At 51.9% G+C, this 16,036-nt stretch overlaps 5 protein-coding genes across 5 annotated transcripts; 3 read left to right on the plus strand and 2 right to left on the minus strand.

Moving 5' to 3' along the window:
* Positions 1-51: 51 nt before the first annotated feature.
* Positions 52-1,122, plus strand: BO94DRAFT_47536 (uncharacterized protein). Its single transcript, XM_025608563.1, has one exon. It carries the CDS (start codon positions 373-375, stop codon positions 961-963), a length of 591 nt encoding a protein of 196 aa, XP_025468046.1. The 5' UTR covers positions 52-372; the 3' UTR covers positions 964-1,122.
* Positions 1,123-3,649, minus strand: BO94DRAFT_47535 (zinc-coordinating transcription factor SFP1). The gene is made up of 3 exons (XM_025608561.1): positions 2,799-3,649; positions 1,647-2,706; positions 1,123-1,596 (listed from the first exon to the last, which is right to left on the minus strand). The coding sequence occupies exons 1-3, from the start codon at positions 3,443-3,445 to the stop codon at positions 1,282-1,284; spliced, it is 2,022 nt and encodes a 673-aa protein (XP_025468047.1). The 5' UTR covers positions 3,446-3,649; the 3' UTR covers positions 1,123-1,281.
* A 3,824-nt stretch (positions 3,650-7,473) lies between these two features.
* dus3 (tRNA dihydrouridine synthase DUS3) lies at positions 7,474-10,014 on the plus strand. Its single transcript, XM_025609148.1, has 3 exons — positions 7,474-7,824; positions 7,878-9,788; positions 9,840-10,014. The coding sequence occupies exons 1-3, from the start codon at positions 7,634-7,636 to the stop codon at positions 9,922-9,924; spliced, it is 2,187 nt and encodes a 728-aa protein (XP_025468048.1). The 5' UTR covers positions 7,474-7,633; the 3' UTR covers positions 9,925-10,014.
* A 545-nt stretch (positions 10,015-10,559) lies between these two features.
* On the plus strand, positions 10,560-11,556 carry BO94DRAFT_534574 (putative BAP31 domain protein). The gene is made up of 3 exons (XM_025611580.1): positions 10,560-10,694; positions 10,744-10,847; positions 10,919-11,556. The coding sequence occupies exons 1-3, from the start codon at positions 10,584-10,586 to the stop codon at positions 11,295-11,297; spliced, it is 594 nt and encodes a 197-aa protein (XP_025468049.1). The 5' UTR covers positions 10,560-10,583; the 3' UTR covers positions 11,298-11,556.
* A 775-nt stretch (positions 11,557-12,331) lies between these two features.
* mdm12 (ERMES complex subunit MDM12) lies at positions 12,332-14,221 on the minus strand. The gene has a single exon (XM_025608601.1). The coding sequence runs from the start codon at positions 14,022-14,024 to the stop codon at positions 12,711-12,713; it is 1,314 nt and encodes a 437-aa protein (XP_025468050.1). The 5' UTR covers positions 14,025-14,221; the 3' UTR covers positions 12,332-12,710.
* Between the last annotated feature and the right edge of the window lie 1,815 nt (positions 14,222-16,036).

Below are 16,036 nucleotides of genomic sequence, written 5' to 3' on the forward strand. Positions count from 1 at the left end.
TTTCTCTTCTCATACAAAGTCTACTATTTTTTCCAGAGTAAGAACGACCAAGGTAAGTACAGCTAGTTAGGAGGATCCTTATGCTCAGTTCGTTGGTATTAATCACGTGGACACTGGCGCCCCCTCATAGTTAATGACAGCAACACTAGTCAACAATAAGTCAAGTGTTCCCTCCTCAATAAGCCTTTTTTTCCTTATTGTGCCGGGAACAATAGAAAGTTTCTCCCCTCTCTCCGTCTACACCATCTCATCTAGTAATACCATCCACAGTCTACCGTCCCCCCATCCACAACCATCCGGCTACACAAGCCTTTTAAGACCCCAAGACAACAAAAACAAACATAACCGAGAAGTATTGGAGTGAAATTGTTCATGTTCAGACTTTTTTTAACACCTTTTCTTTTGCAAGCAAGCGACCTTTTAACACACGGGAATCCCAAAGTAGCATGGTTTCAAAAAAAGAAACGAGAGAAGAGGAAAAACTCTATCAGCAAGAAGTCAAAAGTCACGGGTAAGTCAAAGTCCCAGGTTCTCCAACAACACCACAGGCAAAAAATAAGCAAAGCGACGCAAGAACGGAAAAGAGAAAAGACAAGACATATTGTAAGCAAAAAAAGGCCAGAAACCGGTCTGAAAACACTATCTACAGAACTGACGCCGCAGTGCCACCATTATTTTTTGTCTTCCCTTTCTTCCGAGTGGAACCTCATGTATCAACAAAGGCTAAAGAAAGACCACTGCGTTGCTGCGGCTCTGCACATCCAGCACAAAGCCTTGCGCGAAATTGCTTTTCGTTTTTCAATCCGGAACCGTTCAATCACTCAATGGCAATCTAGTCCCCAAGTCCCTGGTGGGCAGATCCTGAGGCTGCGCAGAGACCTAGATATGCGACCTAGTGCGATGTATCGCGGAGGGACATACCAATGGAAGACAACAAATGAGAAACCCATCTTTCTGTTTTGACCCCAAACTCACAAGGCCGTCAAATCAAACAATGCCAGGAGCAAGCAAAAGAAACCGGAAAATCCATGCCGATGCGTTCATCGGCGGATGAGTCGTGAGAGGTCTTGAAATTCTTGGATAGGACTGATCTATTACCAGACCAAAACACGGTCGTCCCGAACCGCGATTGACATGACGTTCATACCAAACTCCAAGCCACCGAACCTGTCATTAAATCGTATTCCGCGCGACGAGGCCGTCAAAAATCGTCGAGTCGAATTAGTGTGGGAATAATGATGCGTAAAAATGGATTGCATGTCGTTCGTGATAAGGGGGACCTCATAGGAGACCCTCTTCACCGATGCCAGGTAGGCCAGCCCCAGCAACGTTGATGTTTTGCCCCTGCATAACTCCTCCGCCAAATGCCAAGTTGCGACCTGCAGCAAGCTGGAAGTCTGGGTTGCATGGTGGAGAGTGTGACTTGTGGTATTTAAGGCCGTTCAAGTTCTTGTAGCGCTTGCCACAGACTTCACAGCGGTAGGGCTTCTCCTTCTCCATACCAAGAGTTCCTGGATACGGCGTTGAGGTCTCGGGGTTGACGATCGAAAAGGTTCCATCGGCGTTGTCGTGAAGCTGCTGGTTATTGTGGCCATGCTATGGAACGGTCAGAAGATGCATAGAGCGGATCAATTGAGGCAACTTACAGCTTTGTGATATTTCAGACCATTTTGATTCTTGTACGCCTTCTCACAACCAATGACTGGGCACCGGAAAGGCTTCGGCTCCTCGTTGGGGAGAAGAGCAGTGGTGTCAGGAACGCCCGCCAGCAGCTGTTGCTCTCGGATCCTTCGAGCAATTTCACTGTTGGGTCCATACTGTGCGCCGCTCAGCTTGAAGTGAGCATTAGGGGTGTTTATTCCGCCAGTTGGGCTAAACAATCGCTTGGCTGGTTCGTCGATACAGAGGTCTACCATATCGTTATTGTTTCCGGAAAACCTGCCAAACTGCGACTGACCCTGCATCATTGGATTTTGCATAGAGAGATCTCCAAAGCCACCAACCATGCTGTCATCCATTTCCGCCGGGGTTCCCGGTGCAGATGAATCGGGTGTGGTTCGAAACTGAGAATTCTGCAAGGGATTCGCCATCAGAGTAGGCGTGTTAACAGATGAAACCGTCGGGTTGTTTTGCAACGACAAGGGCCGCCCGGAAGCAACAGGTGTCCCAGGCTGAGAGCCTTTGAATCCTTGATGTCCTGGGAGCATCGAGAGATTCAGGTGCGGAACCCTTTGGTTGGAGTTGCCGAAGCCCCCTTGGCCTCCATCGCGCGACTGAGGCGCGAATAGCTGCGAAGTGGCCGCATCGTGGTCGCCCATCGGCTCATCAAGTTCCATGTCATCGATGGTGTCCATATCCGAGTGCTGCTGAGCGTGCGGGGTCTGGTTTAACTTTCGCTGCATGTCCAGGGTCCTGTCAGGTTGCAAACCACGGCTTTGGTTGTTATTCTGCTGGCCCTGTTGCTGTGCCATAGCTACAGCAGCCATAGCCGCCCTACTGTCGCCTTGACTGGGGCGGTGCCCCTGCTGGGGGGACTTGGTGGCGTGCGCTTCTTCATAGTGTTGCAGTAGATCGTGAAGCGTGGGGAGAGTCACCCCGCAGCAAGAAAAGTCGCGCATGAAGTTCGCTTCCAGCTTGGGTAAGTATGAAGAAGAGTGAAATGAAGGGGACTGGAAAGTAAACGGAGAGGTGCCGGTCATGATGATACTGAATGATTCATTGTTAGCTTCCAGTGGCCAAAAGATTTGCGCAATCAGGGGAGCACAAGAGAGATTCCCCCTTTCAACATGGACACTCACTCATCACGAATCCAACTGCCAACAGATACACCGCCCCAACTCATTCCACCGACTAAGCTTCCTGCCAAAGATTCGCGGCGGGGTTTGTCGCGGTTTGAACCCGACATTGAGATAGGTTTCGTCCCGTTGCCCCATTGTGCGGTAGCTGCACCGATGGAGTCCTTGCGAGGAGGGGGTGCTTTGAAGACACTGAGTCCGACACCGTTCGCGTGGGAAAAGCTGCCTGTCCGCTCTCCATTACCGGCTCGTTGCAGAGCAGACGTCAAATTCGACGCCTGCTGACCGGGGGGAGAGACGGAACTCTGGCGGGTGGCAATGTCAATGGGAGCGGCTGCACCGGTCATGGTGGTGGTTTGTAAGGGGGAGGAAGGGAAGAGAGGAAAGTCGTGGTCTGGATCGAAATGAGGGTAAAGATGCCGACTGTCAAAGTACGGTGAGGACGTGTCGCCGATGTCGAGTGAATTTCGAGTCAACGAGAAATGCGTGAGCTTTTCCCTATCCGGTCTGCGCAACGGTACGCCAAACCCGAGGGGCGTGGTGACGGGGGTCGAGTCCCGAGTAGAGGCGCAATCGAGATCCCCGACAGAGGGAGAGTAGTGAAGAGAAGGAGGAGGAGGACTATGCGTCGCTTCTGACGACCCGAGCATGAAGGAACGATTCCACGACGGCGGTTTTGGGCGGGATCACACAGGGAGTGTCCACCACCCTCGGATGTTGTCCCGCTTTGGCTGCGGAACAGTGACGGATTCGGGAAAGGTGGCGGCACGTAATAACGATACTGCCGATTAAATCACAGGAACGACACTAGTAGCACTCAAGAGAAGGAAGAGAGAGAATGCAATTATGATGATGATGATGTTGATGGAGAGGGTGATGTGAGGATGAGGAGGTGGAGGATGGAGAAAGAAAGAGAGAGAGACAACAGACCAGTTTCACCGACAGCAGCAGCAGCAGCAGCAAAAGTCAGGAAGCCTAGCAACTGGCGGCAGCAGCCCCGAGAATGACTGGTCCTGTCTTGTCTTGCCGGGGGCAACACCCAAGATGACTCTCAAACATTACCGTTTTACCGTTTTATTACCCAGGTTTACTTCCCCCCCCCGTCCGTGGTCAACCTGTCCCCTAGTTAGATTACGGTACGTCCCGGACGATGTCCGTACTTGTCTGAAACGGGCAAGGAGGGCCCCATTAGTCAGGCATGACTGGGGCCACCCGTGACCCGGTGCCAGGCAATCAGAAGTGCCCAGCATCTGCCCAGTGCCCAACGACGAATCCCCGGCCGACTTAGTATTACGTATGAGGGTGTCGGGAGATCCATGGGAGTTTCGCCCACTGGTCCCAGTGGTCAGCGCAGCTTCTGGTTCCCTACGGCTTTTAGCAGGGTGGACCCATTAGCAGCAATGAACTTGACACCGCTTGCAGTCTAGTCGACTCACTAGCGCTTCTTCGAAAAGTCGATGATGATGACGGCGGTGGACTGGTGGGAAGCTGCTGCTGCAGGAGATCCAGAGGGGCGTCACCCTTGTATTGTCCGCCGGTATCGCGCGGTAATACGCAGGGGTGGTCCCCGCTCCAGATCCCGGCTGTCTGTAATATTACCGAGCTGGATGGACTCGATGAAGGATAACCGCCGGCGGACCTAATTTGGGTGCCACCAGCTCACCTCCCTCTCCCACCTGCGTTGTCCTTGCAACCTCCATCCATCCCACGTTTCCAAGCCATGTTGATGTATCGTCCCAAATTCGGGATCATCCGCTTTTCGGAATTGGCATGACTCTACCTCCCCTCAGAGAACAGTATACATGTACGACATCTTGACGGGCAACACTCCCCCCTTCGGAGCTTAGAACGTCACCCACTACCCCAAGGAAGCAGGCTATCTACTTATGGTTCGCATGTGCACTCTATCCCGGCTGAAATTCCTCCAGGGACTTGGCCTATACTCATAGGCAGAAGTTATCCGGTTGTTCCTTCCTGGAAGCTGGTTCATTCATTCTAGCGGTGTCAAAAGGGTCCAAAGCTTGTCATGCCACATCAAACCAGGAGCGTTGAATAGGCTAGCAAACCCCCACAACCCCCGAAACTCAGTGTACAACTGTTGGTCTTGATATTCAGGAACTCTGAGGTGGGTGTGGACCGGAAAATGAAGGTTCGGGTGCAGTCGTCGCAAACTCCAAAGGATCAGGGGCTACGAGCCTACAGCGGTTTCTATGGTCATACTGGCTACCTCTTATCATTCGCATCGGACATTCCAAGGACATCCGCCCATGCTCCTCGGCCCCCTTTCCCCGTAAGCATCGATCTATAGTATCCCGGGATTAACCCCGAGATGGCGATAAGCATGAAGCACGGCCTCTTATCGCTCCTGTTCAGCATTGGCCATATATCGATGACATCAACAGTATACCTAGCAGCCTCGCGTTTACGCGAACGGGACAAATGGGCGGTCTGTATGAGTGTTCTCTGTATCAACGATAAGTAGACGGTGTACAGGAGAGCAAACACTACTAGGGCGCTAAGACGGTCTAGCAGCACATACACACCGTTTCCCGTTCAACATGATCTGTTGATGAGCCGGATCTTCTGGTATTGGTTGAGAGATGGTAGGAATGGGATCAAGCCCCTTTTTTCTCCGGACGCCGATCGCCGCGAAAGTCGGGGAGGATGGACTTCCATTTGCAATCATGCAATCAGTCTAGGGTATATCTTGGGTCTTGGCTCCAACACTAGAAGCGCTGCAGAAGCATTTCTAATGGTTAGCGGCAACTTTGAGTCTTTCACCGCATTATCAGTCGAGTGACTTTCCCGTTCGGGAAGAAATGCTTACCAATGCAACTGCACTAGATTTTTATGTCTGCTGAATGGATGCATCAAGCGATATGTGAGTATTAAGTACACTTTCAGATCAGAGAATACATGGAGAATATGTTCTTTGTTCTCCAGAAACAATGTCGCGGTTCTAGGTTTCCTATCTACCCCGTGTCAAGCGCCGTTTCATCGACGTCTCAACTTTCAACCCCTCGGCTGCGCTTTTCCGGAACCTAATTCGAGTCAATGAGGCGTCTGTATCCACTTGCATATCCCTGAGGATTGACTAGTATGTTGGAGAAACAGTGCACACTTGGGCAGTTACATACCACATTATTGCTAGCCGCATCCTCAACTCGCCTACTCACTACTTTTTTCCTACATAGATGATCGAGAAAGCCAGGTACCTTTATCTCGAATATCTACATCACAAATGATAGATCTCATACACGATCGAGCCTGTACGTAGACTCGTAAGTCCTGCATATCCACAGCGCATAAAGGAAGCCTTTCAAGTATCAACCATCGCATCGAAAGAACATCAACGTAAAATCCAAGACCACATATAGTACGGAGTACAGTATTGCGTAAAATTGCCAGATGTAATGATCCGCTCACGAATCCAAAGAACAATCCTGACCAATACATAATTATAGAAGCAAGTTGCCACCCTTGCATTTCCAAGTCCACGGTTCTAGGAATGCCACATGTGCTTTTGTCCCTTGGAGTGGATACCTCCGCCCTACAGTGAGCCACTGTACCTGCCTTATGCAATCTGTGCTGCAGCACCCTAATCCACCCATCCGCCTAAAGAGACACGAGTATGGAGTACGTACGAATGTACCTAGTATCTACATACATGTAGTATTGAAAGATCGGCCCTCGAAGAACATACCAATCTACGACTACCTATATGTCGTGTTACATGGGTATACAACTGGGGTCAGGTTCCCCGTACTTTGTGCGTGGCTTGCACAACAGCAAAACCTAATGTACATGTAACATGCATGGGGAGTAATCCTCATGTGGACATATCAGATCAGCAGGTACACGCGCTAAGCAGAGGTACCAAATAAGAGGCGCAGGAGATCTTCGAAACGGCCGATGCGGACGTCTTGTGACCAAGTCGCCAAGCTGCAATTGACTTTTGAGTTCTAGGTTAAGGGGGCAACGAACGTGATGGGCGTTGATTATTGACTTACTTAGTATATCTCCGAACCTATTTGCTGATTGCTCTTGTTGTTGGAACGTGTGCTCCGGTTTGTGATTATTGCCACCGATGGGGAGAGATAGATATCCCACAGTCATCGTAACAGTTGACAATGGTCCGAGAAACGGATTACGCGCTGGGTGGAGTGGGTTGCTGTTAGTGTGTACGAACTAGGTACGGGGACCATCCATACATTGATCGGAGCCCGATGGGTGCTCGACACGAGATGGGCATTCGCTAACAAACCGCTGGCTTTGGCGACTGGCTTAGGTAGGTTCCCAGCCTTTTGATCGACTCCATCGACCGTCGTTTAAGTTCTTCTAGAAAACCAGAAAATGTGAGCATTAGTCCAACATCGGTGGGGCCTACCCATGTAGTACTCTGTGTAAGATTACGCTAGCCTGTCGGACTTGTGTAATGGGAGAAGCCCGGCAAGGCGACGGCAGAGAATCGCTTCCGGTTCTACCGCGTATACCGCCATCGTAACAGCATATTTCATCTGACTCAGGATTGGCTGTCAAAATAATGCTTGCCCCAGGTTGCACCGCCATTAACGTGCTGACCGCCTTCACCCGCCTCCGTCCCGCCACACTGGGACTGCCGCAAACGCCACTGGAGGTGCAAACAGTGCAAATCACAACCCCGGAGGGGCGTGAGGGCCGAAATTTTTGCCCGCATTAGTTGATGCGGAGATTTCGAGAACTAGCATCATTGAATCGGAAAGGGTCTGGATTAGACGCGCTAGTTCGAGCCTGTCCTTGCATCTTGCAGCTTTTTCTGTGAATAGAGAGCCGGTTTCCGAGGGAAGCGATTGTCAACAATGGAGCCGACAACTGCGAATCTAGAGGCTAATGCGCCCAAGCGTGATCCGCAGAATGGCGATTCCGCTGCAGACCAGGCCCAGGAGCCACCCTCGAAAAGGGCCAGACTCGATGATGCTGCGGGTCCCAGTGTGCAGGCTGCTGATGCTCCAGCTCCGCGGGTGAAGGGTGTCGCTCCTATCAAGGCTGAGTATGTGACAAAACGTCAGTGTCGCAAGCCCAATCTAACTGATTTTGTGCTAGATTTATCATCGATCAACCCACGAGGAGCCAGCCCGCTCCGGAAACGAACGCCGATGACGCTGCGGAAGCTGCACACCACGATGGCCGCGCTGATGAGCACAAAGGAGTAAAGAAGAACAAGAAGAAGACCGGTCAGAATACGAATCGCAAGTTCGGTCGATCCGAAGACGCAAAAGGACTGTGCTCAAGCGTCAACTTCAGGCCCGAGTTCTCTCCCGCCGAGTGCACTTTCGGCGAGAAGTGCCGGTATGAGCATAACCTGCGGACCTATTTGAAGGAGCACAAGCGAGAGGATCTTACAACCTTCAACGGCCTCTGCCCCGTCTGGGATATCAACGGCAAATGCTCTGAGGGCTACAAATGTCGCTTTCTCGGTTCACACATGGAGGAGCGCGATACGGCAGATGGAAGGAAGGAATTGGTTCTGGTTGAAGACGAGGAGCGTAAGAAGAAGGTGCAGCGGCTTGTTCCTTTCGCCACAGATGGTGTCGTGAATATTGCCTCGGTGGAGGAGAAGGTCGCTTTGGCAAGGAGAAAGATGGATTTCCCGAGGGCTGGACCTTATAGCGATTGGCTGGAAAACACTGCTAGGACTATGGAGAAGGAGCTTCACAAGCGGAATCGCGGTGGAGTTGAAAGCGCAGAGAGCAAGGATGGGGAGTCTAAGGACGAGAAAGAGGCAAAGGAGGACAACCGCGCGATCTACGTCGAGCCGCCATTTTTGCCATCGGAAAAGCGACGGTTGTATTTCGGACCAGAGACCCCGGCCCTGGCGCCTTTGACCACACAAGGCAACATGCCCTTCCGAAGACTTTGCGTCGAGCTCGGCGCACAGTTTACCTACTCGGAGATGGCCATGAGTTTGCCACTGGTCCAGGGAAACAAATCGGAGTGGGCCTTGATGAAGGCGCATGAGTCTGAAATGTTGCCTCCCACGCTTTTGCCGGGGGCGGATATCGTTCAAGGTTACGATAACTCCAAGGATTTCAAGTTCGGTGCCCAAATTGCCGCAAACAAGCCCTGGCAAGCGTTTAAGGCTACTGAAGCGCTGGCTAAAGTTACTCCGAACCTGCGTGTCATTGATTTGAACTGTGGCTGCCCTATCGACCTTGTCTTCCGGGATGGTGCTGGTTCTGCTCTTCTGGAGCATCCGGCCAAGCTTGAGAAGATCATTCGTGGCATGAACACTGTCTCAGAACACATTCCTATTACGGTCAAGATTCGTATGGGAACGAAGGATAACTCTCCGAATGCCTTGAAACTGACGGAACGTTTGCTCCTTGGAGGCTACGAGACCAGCTTGCTTCATCACGATGGAGCTGCGGGTGCCGCAGCTATTACCCTCCACGGCCGTAGCAGACAGCAACGGTACACCAGATCAGCTGACTGGGGATATATCTCCGAATGTGCCGCTCTGATCAAGCGCTTGGGCGAGAAAACCGATGCAGTGACGGATACCGTACGTGAGCCCGACGCTCGGACACAGCCAAACGGTGGAAAGGTTTTCTTCCTTGGCAACGGTGACTGCTACTCCCATGTGGACTACGATGAACACATCAACAATGCCGGTGTTGATAGTGTTATGATTGGACGGGGAGCCCTGATCAAGCCTTGGCTTTTCGAGGAGATTCAGGCGGGTCAGTACCTTGACAAGTCCGCTACGGAGCGTTTGGCGATGGTCGAGAAGTTCGTTAAGTATGGTCTGGAGACATGGGGATCTGATGAGCACGGCGTTGGTACGACCAGACGCTTCTTGATGGAATGGCTGAGCTTTACTCGGCGCTATATCCCTATTGGTTTGCTCGAACATCTTCCACCCTCCATCAACGACAGGCCGCCAGCCTTCCGAGGCCGGAATGAGCTCGAGACACTGCTGGCCAGTGCCAACTACAAGGATTGGCTCAAGATCTCGTAAGTTTGAACCCATATGTAACTGCAGTGAACGGATCTAACAGCTTCTAGGGAAATATTCCTCGGACCGGCCCATAAGGACTTCAAGTTCGAGCCCAAACACAAGTCGAACTCGTATGACGAGGCGGAGGGTTAAATTTGCGCTCAGGACGCGCTCTTTAGACAAGAAATAACGCATAGAGATGATGTACATACGCAGCTACTATCATACATGACTATAAGATACCTGTAAAGACCCTGGCGCTATGACGTAGATGACCGGGGGCCGAGCCGCGGCCGAGTCACGTGCGGGTTTCAGCTCCGGGCGGTGATGACGTCTTCCTCTCACCAGAAACTGCAAAAAGACCACCTCATCTCCTGAACGTGCCGTACCCATCCGCATCTCCCTGTACTGTTTAGCCAGTATAACAGCTAGGGGTGTTACTTTGACCAATTTGGTTTGCTCTACTCTTGCTCGAGCTTTCGAGGTTCTTAAACTGTCCTGCCTGGCACCGTCGACTCTTGGCCATCTTTTCAAAACACCCCTCAAGCAGCTTGGTTCCAAGCCACAATTTGCAACTCAAAGCTCTGTCAGAGAAGTCGCTTTGAAGAACTAGCTTAATCACAATGACTCTCTACTACAGTCTCGTAAGTTACACTATTTACTGCCAATTCTCCTCGCAATGGCATGAGTTCGGGATTGTTGCAGCCTGCAGCCTGCAGCCCCTGGCCCGCTCAGTCACCCGCAACGGGGAACTGTTACATGGACATATGCTCATAATATGGTGCTAGGTATTCTGCCTCTTGGTGTTCGAGATGGCGGTCTTCATGGGCCTCATCATCCCTCTTCCGTTCACCGTGAAGAGGAAGCTCTTCGCTTTCATCTCGGAGAGTCCGATAGTAGCGAAGTTACAATATGGGTTGAAGGTACGTAACTTGAGCCACCTGCCCCTTACAATCATTTATCAAGTTTTAGATTACATTCATTTTCATCCTCATTCTCTTCATCGATAGCGTCAACCGCGTATACCGTGTGCAGCTGGAGCTGGCCTCCTTTGGCAAAGAGGGAGGTTCCATGGGGTATGTCTATTTTACGAAGCAAGCCTTCTTATCGATATCTAGCACTGGTACTAACTTACTTGCATATACAGAGCTGCTGCCCTCGGTACTGATCGCATGGAAGTCCAAGCCCGGAAGTTCTACTCGCAGCGCAACATGTACCTTTGCGGATTCACCCTCTTCTTGTCTCTTATCCTCAACCGCACTTACACCATGATCTTGGACGTCCTCCGTCTTGAGGACAGAGTCAGACTTCTCGAGGGTGACAAGAAGGCCGGCGGAAAGGACTCTGCCCGTCTTGCGCAGGCCGGTGACGCCGGTGAGATCGGAAGCCTGAAGCAAGAGCTTGAAGCCAAGAACCGCGACATTGAGACCTTGAAGAAGCAGTGTGAGGGTCTTACCCGTGAATACCACAAGCTGGGTGACCAGGTTTCTGGTGAAAAGGACGAGGCCCCCAAGAAGGACCTGTAAATTCTTTCGGGACTGCGGCAAGATATACGATTTGCGACTCGTTGGTCAGTCGGAACTATGGACTCATTACTTTTGGGGCTGAGCGGTTCAACAGGCCACTTGCAGGCCACCTGCAGGCTACCCTTCCTCTGCATTTCGGTTATCATATGAATTCGGGTCTGAATGGGTAGAATGTGACATCAACACACGGTGGTCGGATGAGCCCGATCTGCATCCTTGGGGTGCATTGAGGGTGTGATTTGTGCTGGAGTATTTTCTGGGGGAGTTGTCCAAAACTTAGGATTATCTGGGTTATCACTTACAATGGAACTAAGACATTTGTCGTGGTCGACGTCGCTATTCTGTAAGCCTTAGAGCGATAATCCACAGATACGATCATACGAAACCCAACCTTCTATCAATACAATACACCCTGTATGAGCCTCAGACTAGACCCAACGCAGGAGTACCTTCCACCCTCCAACAATTCTCCTTCAGCTCCCTCATTCCACAAGAATCACCATATCACAATCCCCAGATACAACATATCGAACACCCCACCCCTCAAACCCAAAACAACATCTCCAAAACATATCCCCTCTCCCCAGCCCCAGCTCCAGCTCCGACTCCAGCTAAACCCTTCCTCCGGCGCAACGCCCAATATCAAGAATCGCTGACATCTTACAATCACACCACAGCGATAAGTTCTCACCTAGTACCCCCTGATCTAACCCCTTACTCTTCTTCATCAGCAGTAGATAGCTAACTATGTAACCTGTCCTAGATATTTGCTGACTCTGAGTCAGACAGACGCCCCCACCCACCTACCGAGTAGATCCCGCCTTCCCTCCCTCCCGCCTGGGGCCGTTCCGCGTCGTGTGGACTGGGCACAGACTGTTGCTGGTTTGGCATCAGCACTACTTCCTGGGTTCGGATATGATGTTTGATACGCGTAACGGAGAGGAAGAACAATGTGATACTGATGGGGATCGGAGAAAGTAGTGGTGTTTGGTTGGCTGGTAGTTGGTCGATTTGTTATTGACTGGGTCGTACAGTGGCTGCTACGTCAGGAGGATTAAGGGGTGAGAGCTAAAAGAGCCAAGGATGCAGTCGCTTATCTCTTGAAGGGCAAGTACGATACAGATGTTTGTGGGATGTCGGGACTTGGCAGCCTCAGCCTCTGGCAGGAACACGGGAACGCATCCTGAAAGTGACAATGTTGTGGGGTTTCGGCATGACGCATTTATTCTATCGCCAAGGAGAGACGCAGGCGCTAATGTTGATATAAAACACTGCAGCTTTAGTGCCTGTTTCTGACAAATCGTTTGGCTCGAGGCGGTCTAGAGCAGACGGTGCGATTCAAATGGTCGATCAAACCCTAAAACCTCACGGGTTTAGATCAATGCGAGTCGACAATGTTTTTCCGCGGCACAACTAGACCAGGAATGTCCAGAAACTAGGATAGACGAGCTCCTCCTCGAAGATCCGTCGCACTTGCGCAAGAACAAATCGTTCAACCTTGCCGACGTTCTTGAGGACCTGTTTCCCATCTTCTTTCCGGCCGATTTCACTCTCGACCCGGATCTCTTGCAGCAGGCCACCTTGTCGCTTTGCAGAGACGGTCGCATCTCCACCAGGTCGTGAATAGTCCGTTTGGCCCCCGACATCCTGTTGGTCCGACCCAATTAGCGCGTCCGCATCCTCGGATGACAGGAAGCAGAAGTGGACCCGCTTGCGGATATAGGCAACCACTGCGACGCCGTCAAAAGTTATCCCGGTGACGTTCAGTTTCAGGGGCAGCCCCACGAAACTAGGCATGGGATAGTCCAGGAGAATCTCTGCTGTTAACGACAACCGCACGTCACCCGCGTATTTGGCATGGCACAGAACCTGAAAGTCCTCGGGCCTGCGCTCCCTCATCCGAGGAAACCGAAGAGGTTCCTCCGAAGGGTCATCCATATGTCCATGCTCCTCCGGGTGTGATCCATGGTCGGCACTGCCTGCTCCATCACCAGTGTTCTTGTTGGACCCGGACGGATGAGAAGGTAGCGTACTAGATGTGGACGGGCGCGAGGTCGGATTGCTGCTGTCGATGTCGGCTTCCGGTCGCGATTGATGTGCATTGAAGATTGGAGGAGGTGGACATCCCCTATTCCCAGGGCCCATCATCCCGGAGTCGTTCCATCCACTCGCAAACGGTGATCCACCTGCAACTGCAGCGAGGGGGGTCTGTGTCCCAGAAAGCCCACCAAGGGACATCAGATGGTATCCGAGAGTCGATGTGCCTCCGGGTATACCAGGAGTACCGGCACGGGGAAGGAAATGCGGGTTGAGATGGTCGCCAAAAGCTATCGGAGACCGCAAGGCCGAGGGTTGAAAGCCTTCGGTGAACGGGTCACGCAGAGGTTGATGCATCGCATTCTCGTCGCGGAAAGGAGACTCGTCGAGCTCTGAATGAGAACCATGCCATTGCGCACCATGTCCAGAGACAAGCCCCTCGGATATGTCGGACGCTTCATCGTCGTCTTCATCCTCCTCATAGAAGTCGGCGAACGGCTCGCAAAGGTCTTTGATCTCGAGCTCGGGCGGAATGGTCCCAAAGTCGAAAGAGTGGACTTGTACGGAGCGGATAAAGCGTGGCAGAGCGACCTGCTGGAACTTGTCATGGATAAAGGAACGGATGCGCTCGGCCAGAGCCTCCCCGTCCGGACCGGAGGTCGCGGCGCCCCAGTCAACTTCAATGGACATTACATGTGCAAGACGGCTGCTGTCCGGGGGAGTTGCAAGGGAAGAGGAAAGGTTCGAGAAATGGTCTAGAACCCCGGAAAACAAAAGAGAGGTCGATTAGCTTCCAACCATGGTCGGTGACGTCGAGAGTCGGAGTCGGAGTTGGCGCTTGTTTTTGTCGCGCTTCGGCGGATCTCGCAGCCCGTGGCGGTCACGTGAACCGGGGATCCCGTGAGCGCCGTCCATCGCCAACGACCATCCGACGCGGCCACAATGCCTTTCATCGGCTTCAACAGTCACAATTGAACTATCCAGTGGTTAGAGAGGGAAGGTGACATCTTGGTGACCTATGTTTGCTCCTGGCACCACTTTTGGTTGGATTTACCGGCGCAGACGGTGCTCACACCGCTTTAGGTTTACTGTCCCAGCATTCTGGTACCCCAGTCCCTCCCGCCCATCGCCGGTCTAAGGGCGATGGCACAGCTCTGCGGCGCTGTTCTGAGCATTACCCAAGCGGTGTACATCGGCTGCGCAGGCCTACTGCTCCAGGGGTTGTCCTGGGACTGCCGTGCCATAATTCCATGACCAGCAGGTGCTCTCCATCGGCTCCCATCCATTCGATCACGACGGAGCTAGGCTATCTGGGACCCAACACTGGCGAATCTAGCACCATCTACTATTGGCCTCCATGAAAGGAGATGAACTGGTGAACCTGGCTTGTTAATCATCCCCTCCTGTAACTTTTAAACTTTTACCCTCGGTATCTGCCTAGTGTCTTGAGCCTGACCAGGTTCAACAACTGGTTTATTACCTACCCCCAGGCCGATCCTCGCGCCGGATTTCCGCGCCCTCTCAAAATCAGAGCAGCCGATAACACATCAGGGCGCCACGCTGCATCTTCAGATGGTCGGCACATTGCTGCCGCATCCGTACACTCTGCCCTTATTGCTGCCATTTTCCACTCCATCTCCACTCCGATGCAGCCAGAGAAAGGAGGCACAGCTACATTGCAGTAACATTCCCATGATGTTCGGTCGTTGGGCACATCGGCGCAATCTAGCGGCTGGTAGGCCCTAGTTGCACCGGCTTTTTACCCCCCGATATACGCGCGGAGGCTCCTCCTCTGACTGGCTCAGACACCACCCCTCCGCCTGCAAGAGTTGTTGGCACCAGTCAGCATCTCTTGCCACCGGCCAACTCGCGTCTGTGCCCCGTCTTCTGTGTCTGATTTGCCGGTTGGACATCAGGTGATAAAAGTTGTATGCGGTGCTAATGCAGCCGCTGATGTACGGTGCTAATCAGGCTGAGGAGAATTTTCACAGGAGTTAGACCATGACTCATTGAAACCAACTTCATTCCACACACACTCCCCCAGGCTTCGATGGAACAAAATCGTAATTAAAAAATGAAGACAGAAGGGCGATTCTACCAACCGCAACAGCAGTTCATCCATCTCAACTATTCAAATTGGGTCCGAAAAAATGCCGACAAGTCTCCAGTGATGTGGACAGCGCGGCAAAATTCCCATCGATGTGGGGATTCCCCCATCCTCCTGACTCAGTTCACGAGGAATGGGCGACAAAGACAGGGTGGTGGTGGATTTGTGACACCCTAAGCGCCGTCAACCATGGTTCGATGATCCGGATGGGTCTGTCATGAGCGACTAGTTGTTTAATTGGCCTTCCAGCATTTGCTACGAGCAGTGCCTCGCTCTCGCAGACTCGCGCAGGCTCCCTGTCCCTAGATTGATTCTGCGAGTGTTTTTCACAAGCTTCATGCTTCACATGGGAGGATGGGAGGAATCAAACCGTATGATGGGGAATGCCCCATAGATAGATAGGATATGTGGCACCAGCAGTATCCACATAATATCATCATCATCACCATTTTAGATGAAAGACAGCTAGATATCATCTGATGATAATCTCGTCATGCTACGTAAGTATATAAATCCGTAAAAAGGGAAAAAATCAACGTCAATAGAATAACCATTGCATATGCTAACTACTTAGTACAAACACAAACACAAACAC

Source organism: Aspergillus sclerotioniger, assembly GCF_003184525.1.
Source record: "Aspergillus sclerotioniger CBS 115572 chromosome Unknown BO94scaffold_12, whole genome shotgun sequence".
NCBI lineage: Eukaryota > Fungi > Ascomycota > Eurotiomycetes > Eurotiales > Aspergillaceae > Aspergillus > Aspergillus sclerotioniger.

Coding starts and splice junctions, on each gene's coding strand:
- BO94DRAFT_47536 (XM_025608563.1), top strand. CDS start 373: ATGTTCAGACTTTTTTTAACACCTTTTCTTTTGCAAGCAAGCGACCTT.
- BO94DRAFT_47535 (XM_025608561.1), bottom strand. CDS start 3,445: ATGCTCGGGTCGTCAGAAGCGACGCATAGTCCTCCTCCTCCTTCTCTT. Junction 2,707..2,798: donor GGCAGTTGGATTCGTGATGA/GTGAGTGTCCAT, acceptor TGAATCATTCAG/TATCATCATGACCGGCACCT. Junction 1,597..1,646: donor GTCTGAAATATCACAAAGCT/GTAAGTTGCCTC, acceptor ACCGTTCCATAG/CATGGCCACAATAACCAGCA.
- dus3 (XM_025609148.1), top strand. CDS start 7,634: ATGGAGCCGACAACTGCGAATCTAGAGGCTAATGCGCCCAAGCGTGAT. Junction 7,825..7,877: donor GTCGCTCCTATCAAGGCTGA/GTATGTGACAAA, acceptor ATTTTGTGCTAG/ATTTATCATCGATCAACCCA. Junction 9,789..9,839: donor AAGGATTGGCTCAAGATCTC/GTAAGTTTGAAC, acceptor AACAGCTTCTAG/GGAAATATTCCTCGGACCGG.
- BO94DRAFT_534574 (XM_025611580.1), top strand. CDS start 10,584: ATGGCGGTCTTCATGGGCCTCATCATCCCTCTTCCGTTCACCGTGAAG. Junction 10,695..10,743: donor AGTTACAATATGGGTTGAAG/GTACGTAACTTG, acceptor ATCAAGTTTTAG/ATTACATTCATTTTCATCCT. Junction 10,848..10,918: donor AAAGAGGGAGGTTCCATGGG/GTATGTCTATTT, acceptor TTGCATATACAG/AGCTGCTGCCCTCGGTACTG.
- mdm12 (XM_025608601.1), bottom strand. CDS start 14,024: ATGTCCATTGAAGTTGACTGGGGCGCCGCGACCTCCGGTCCGGACGGG.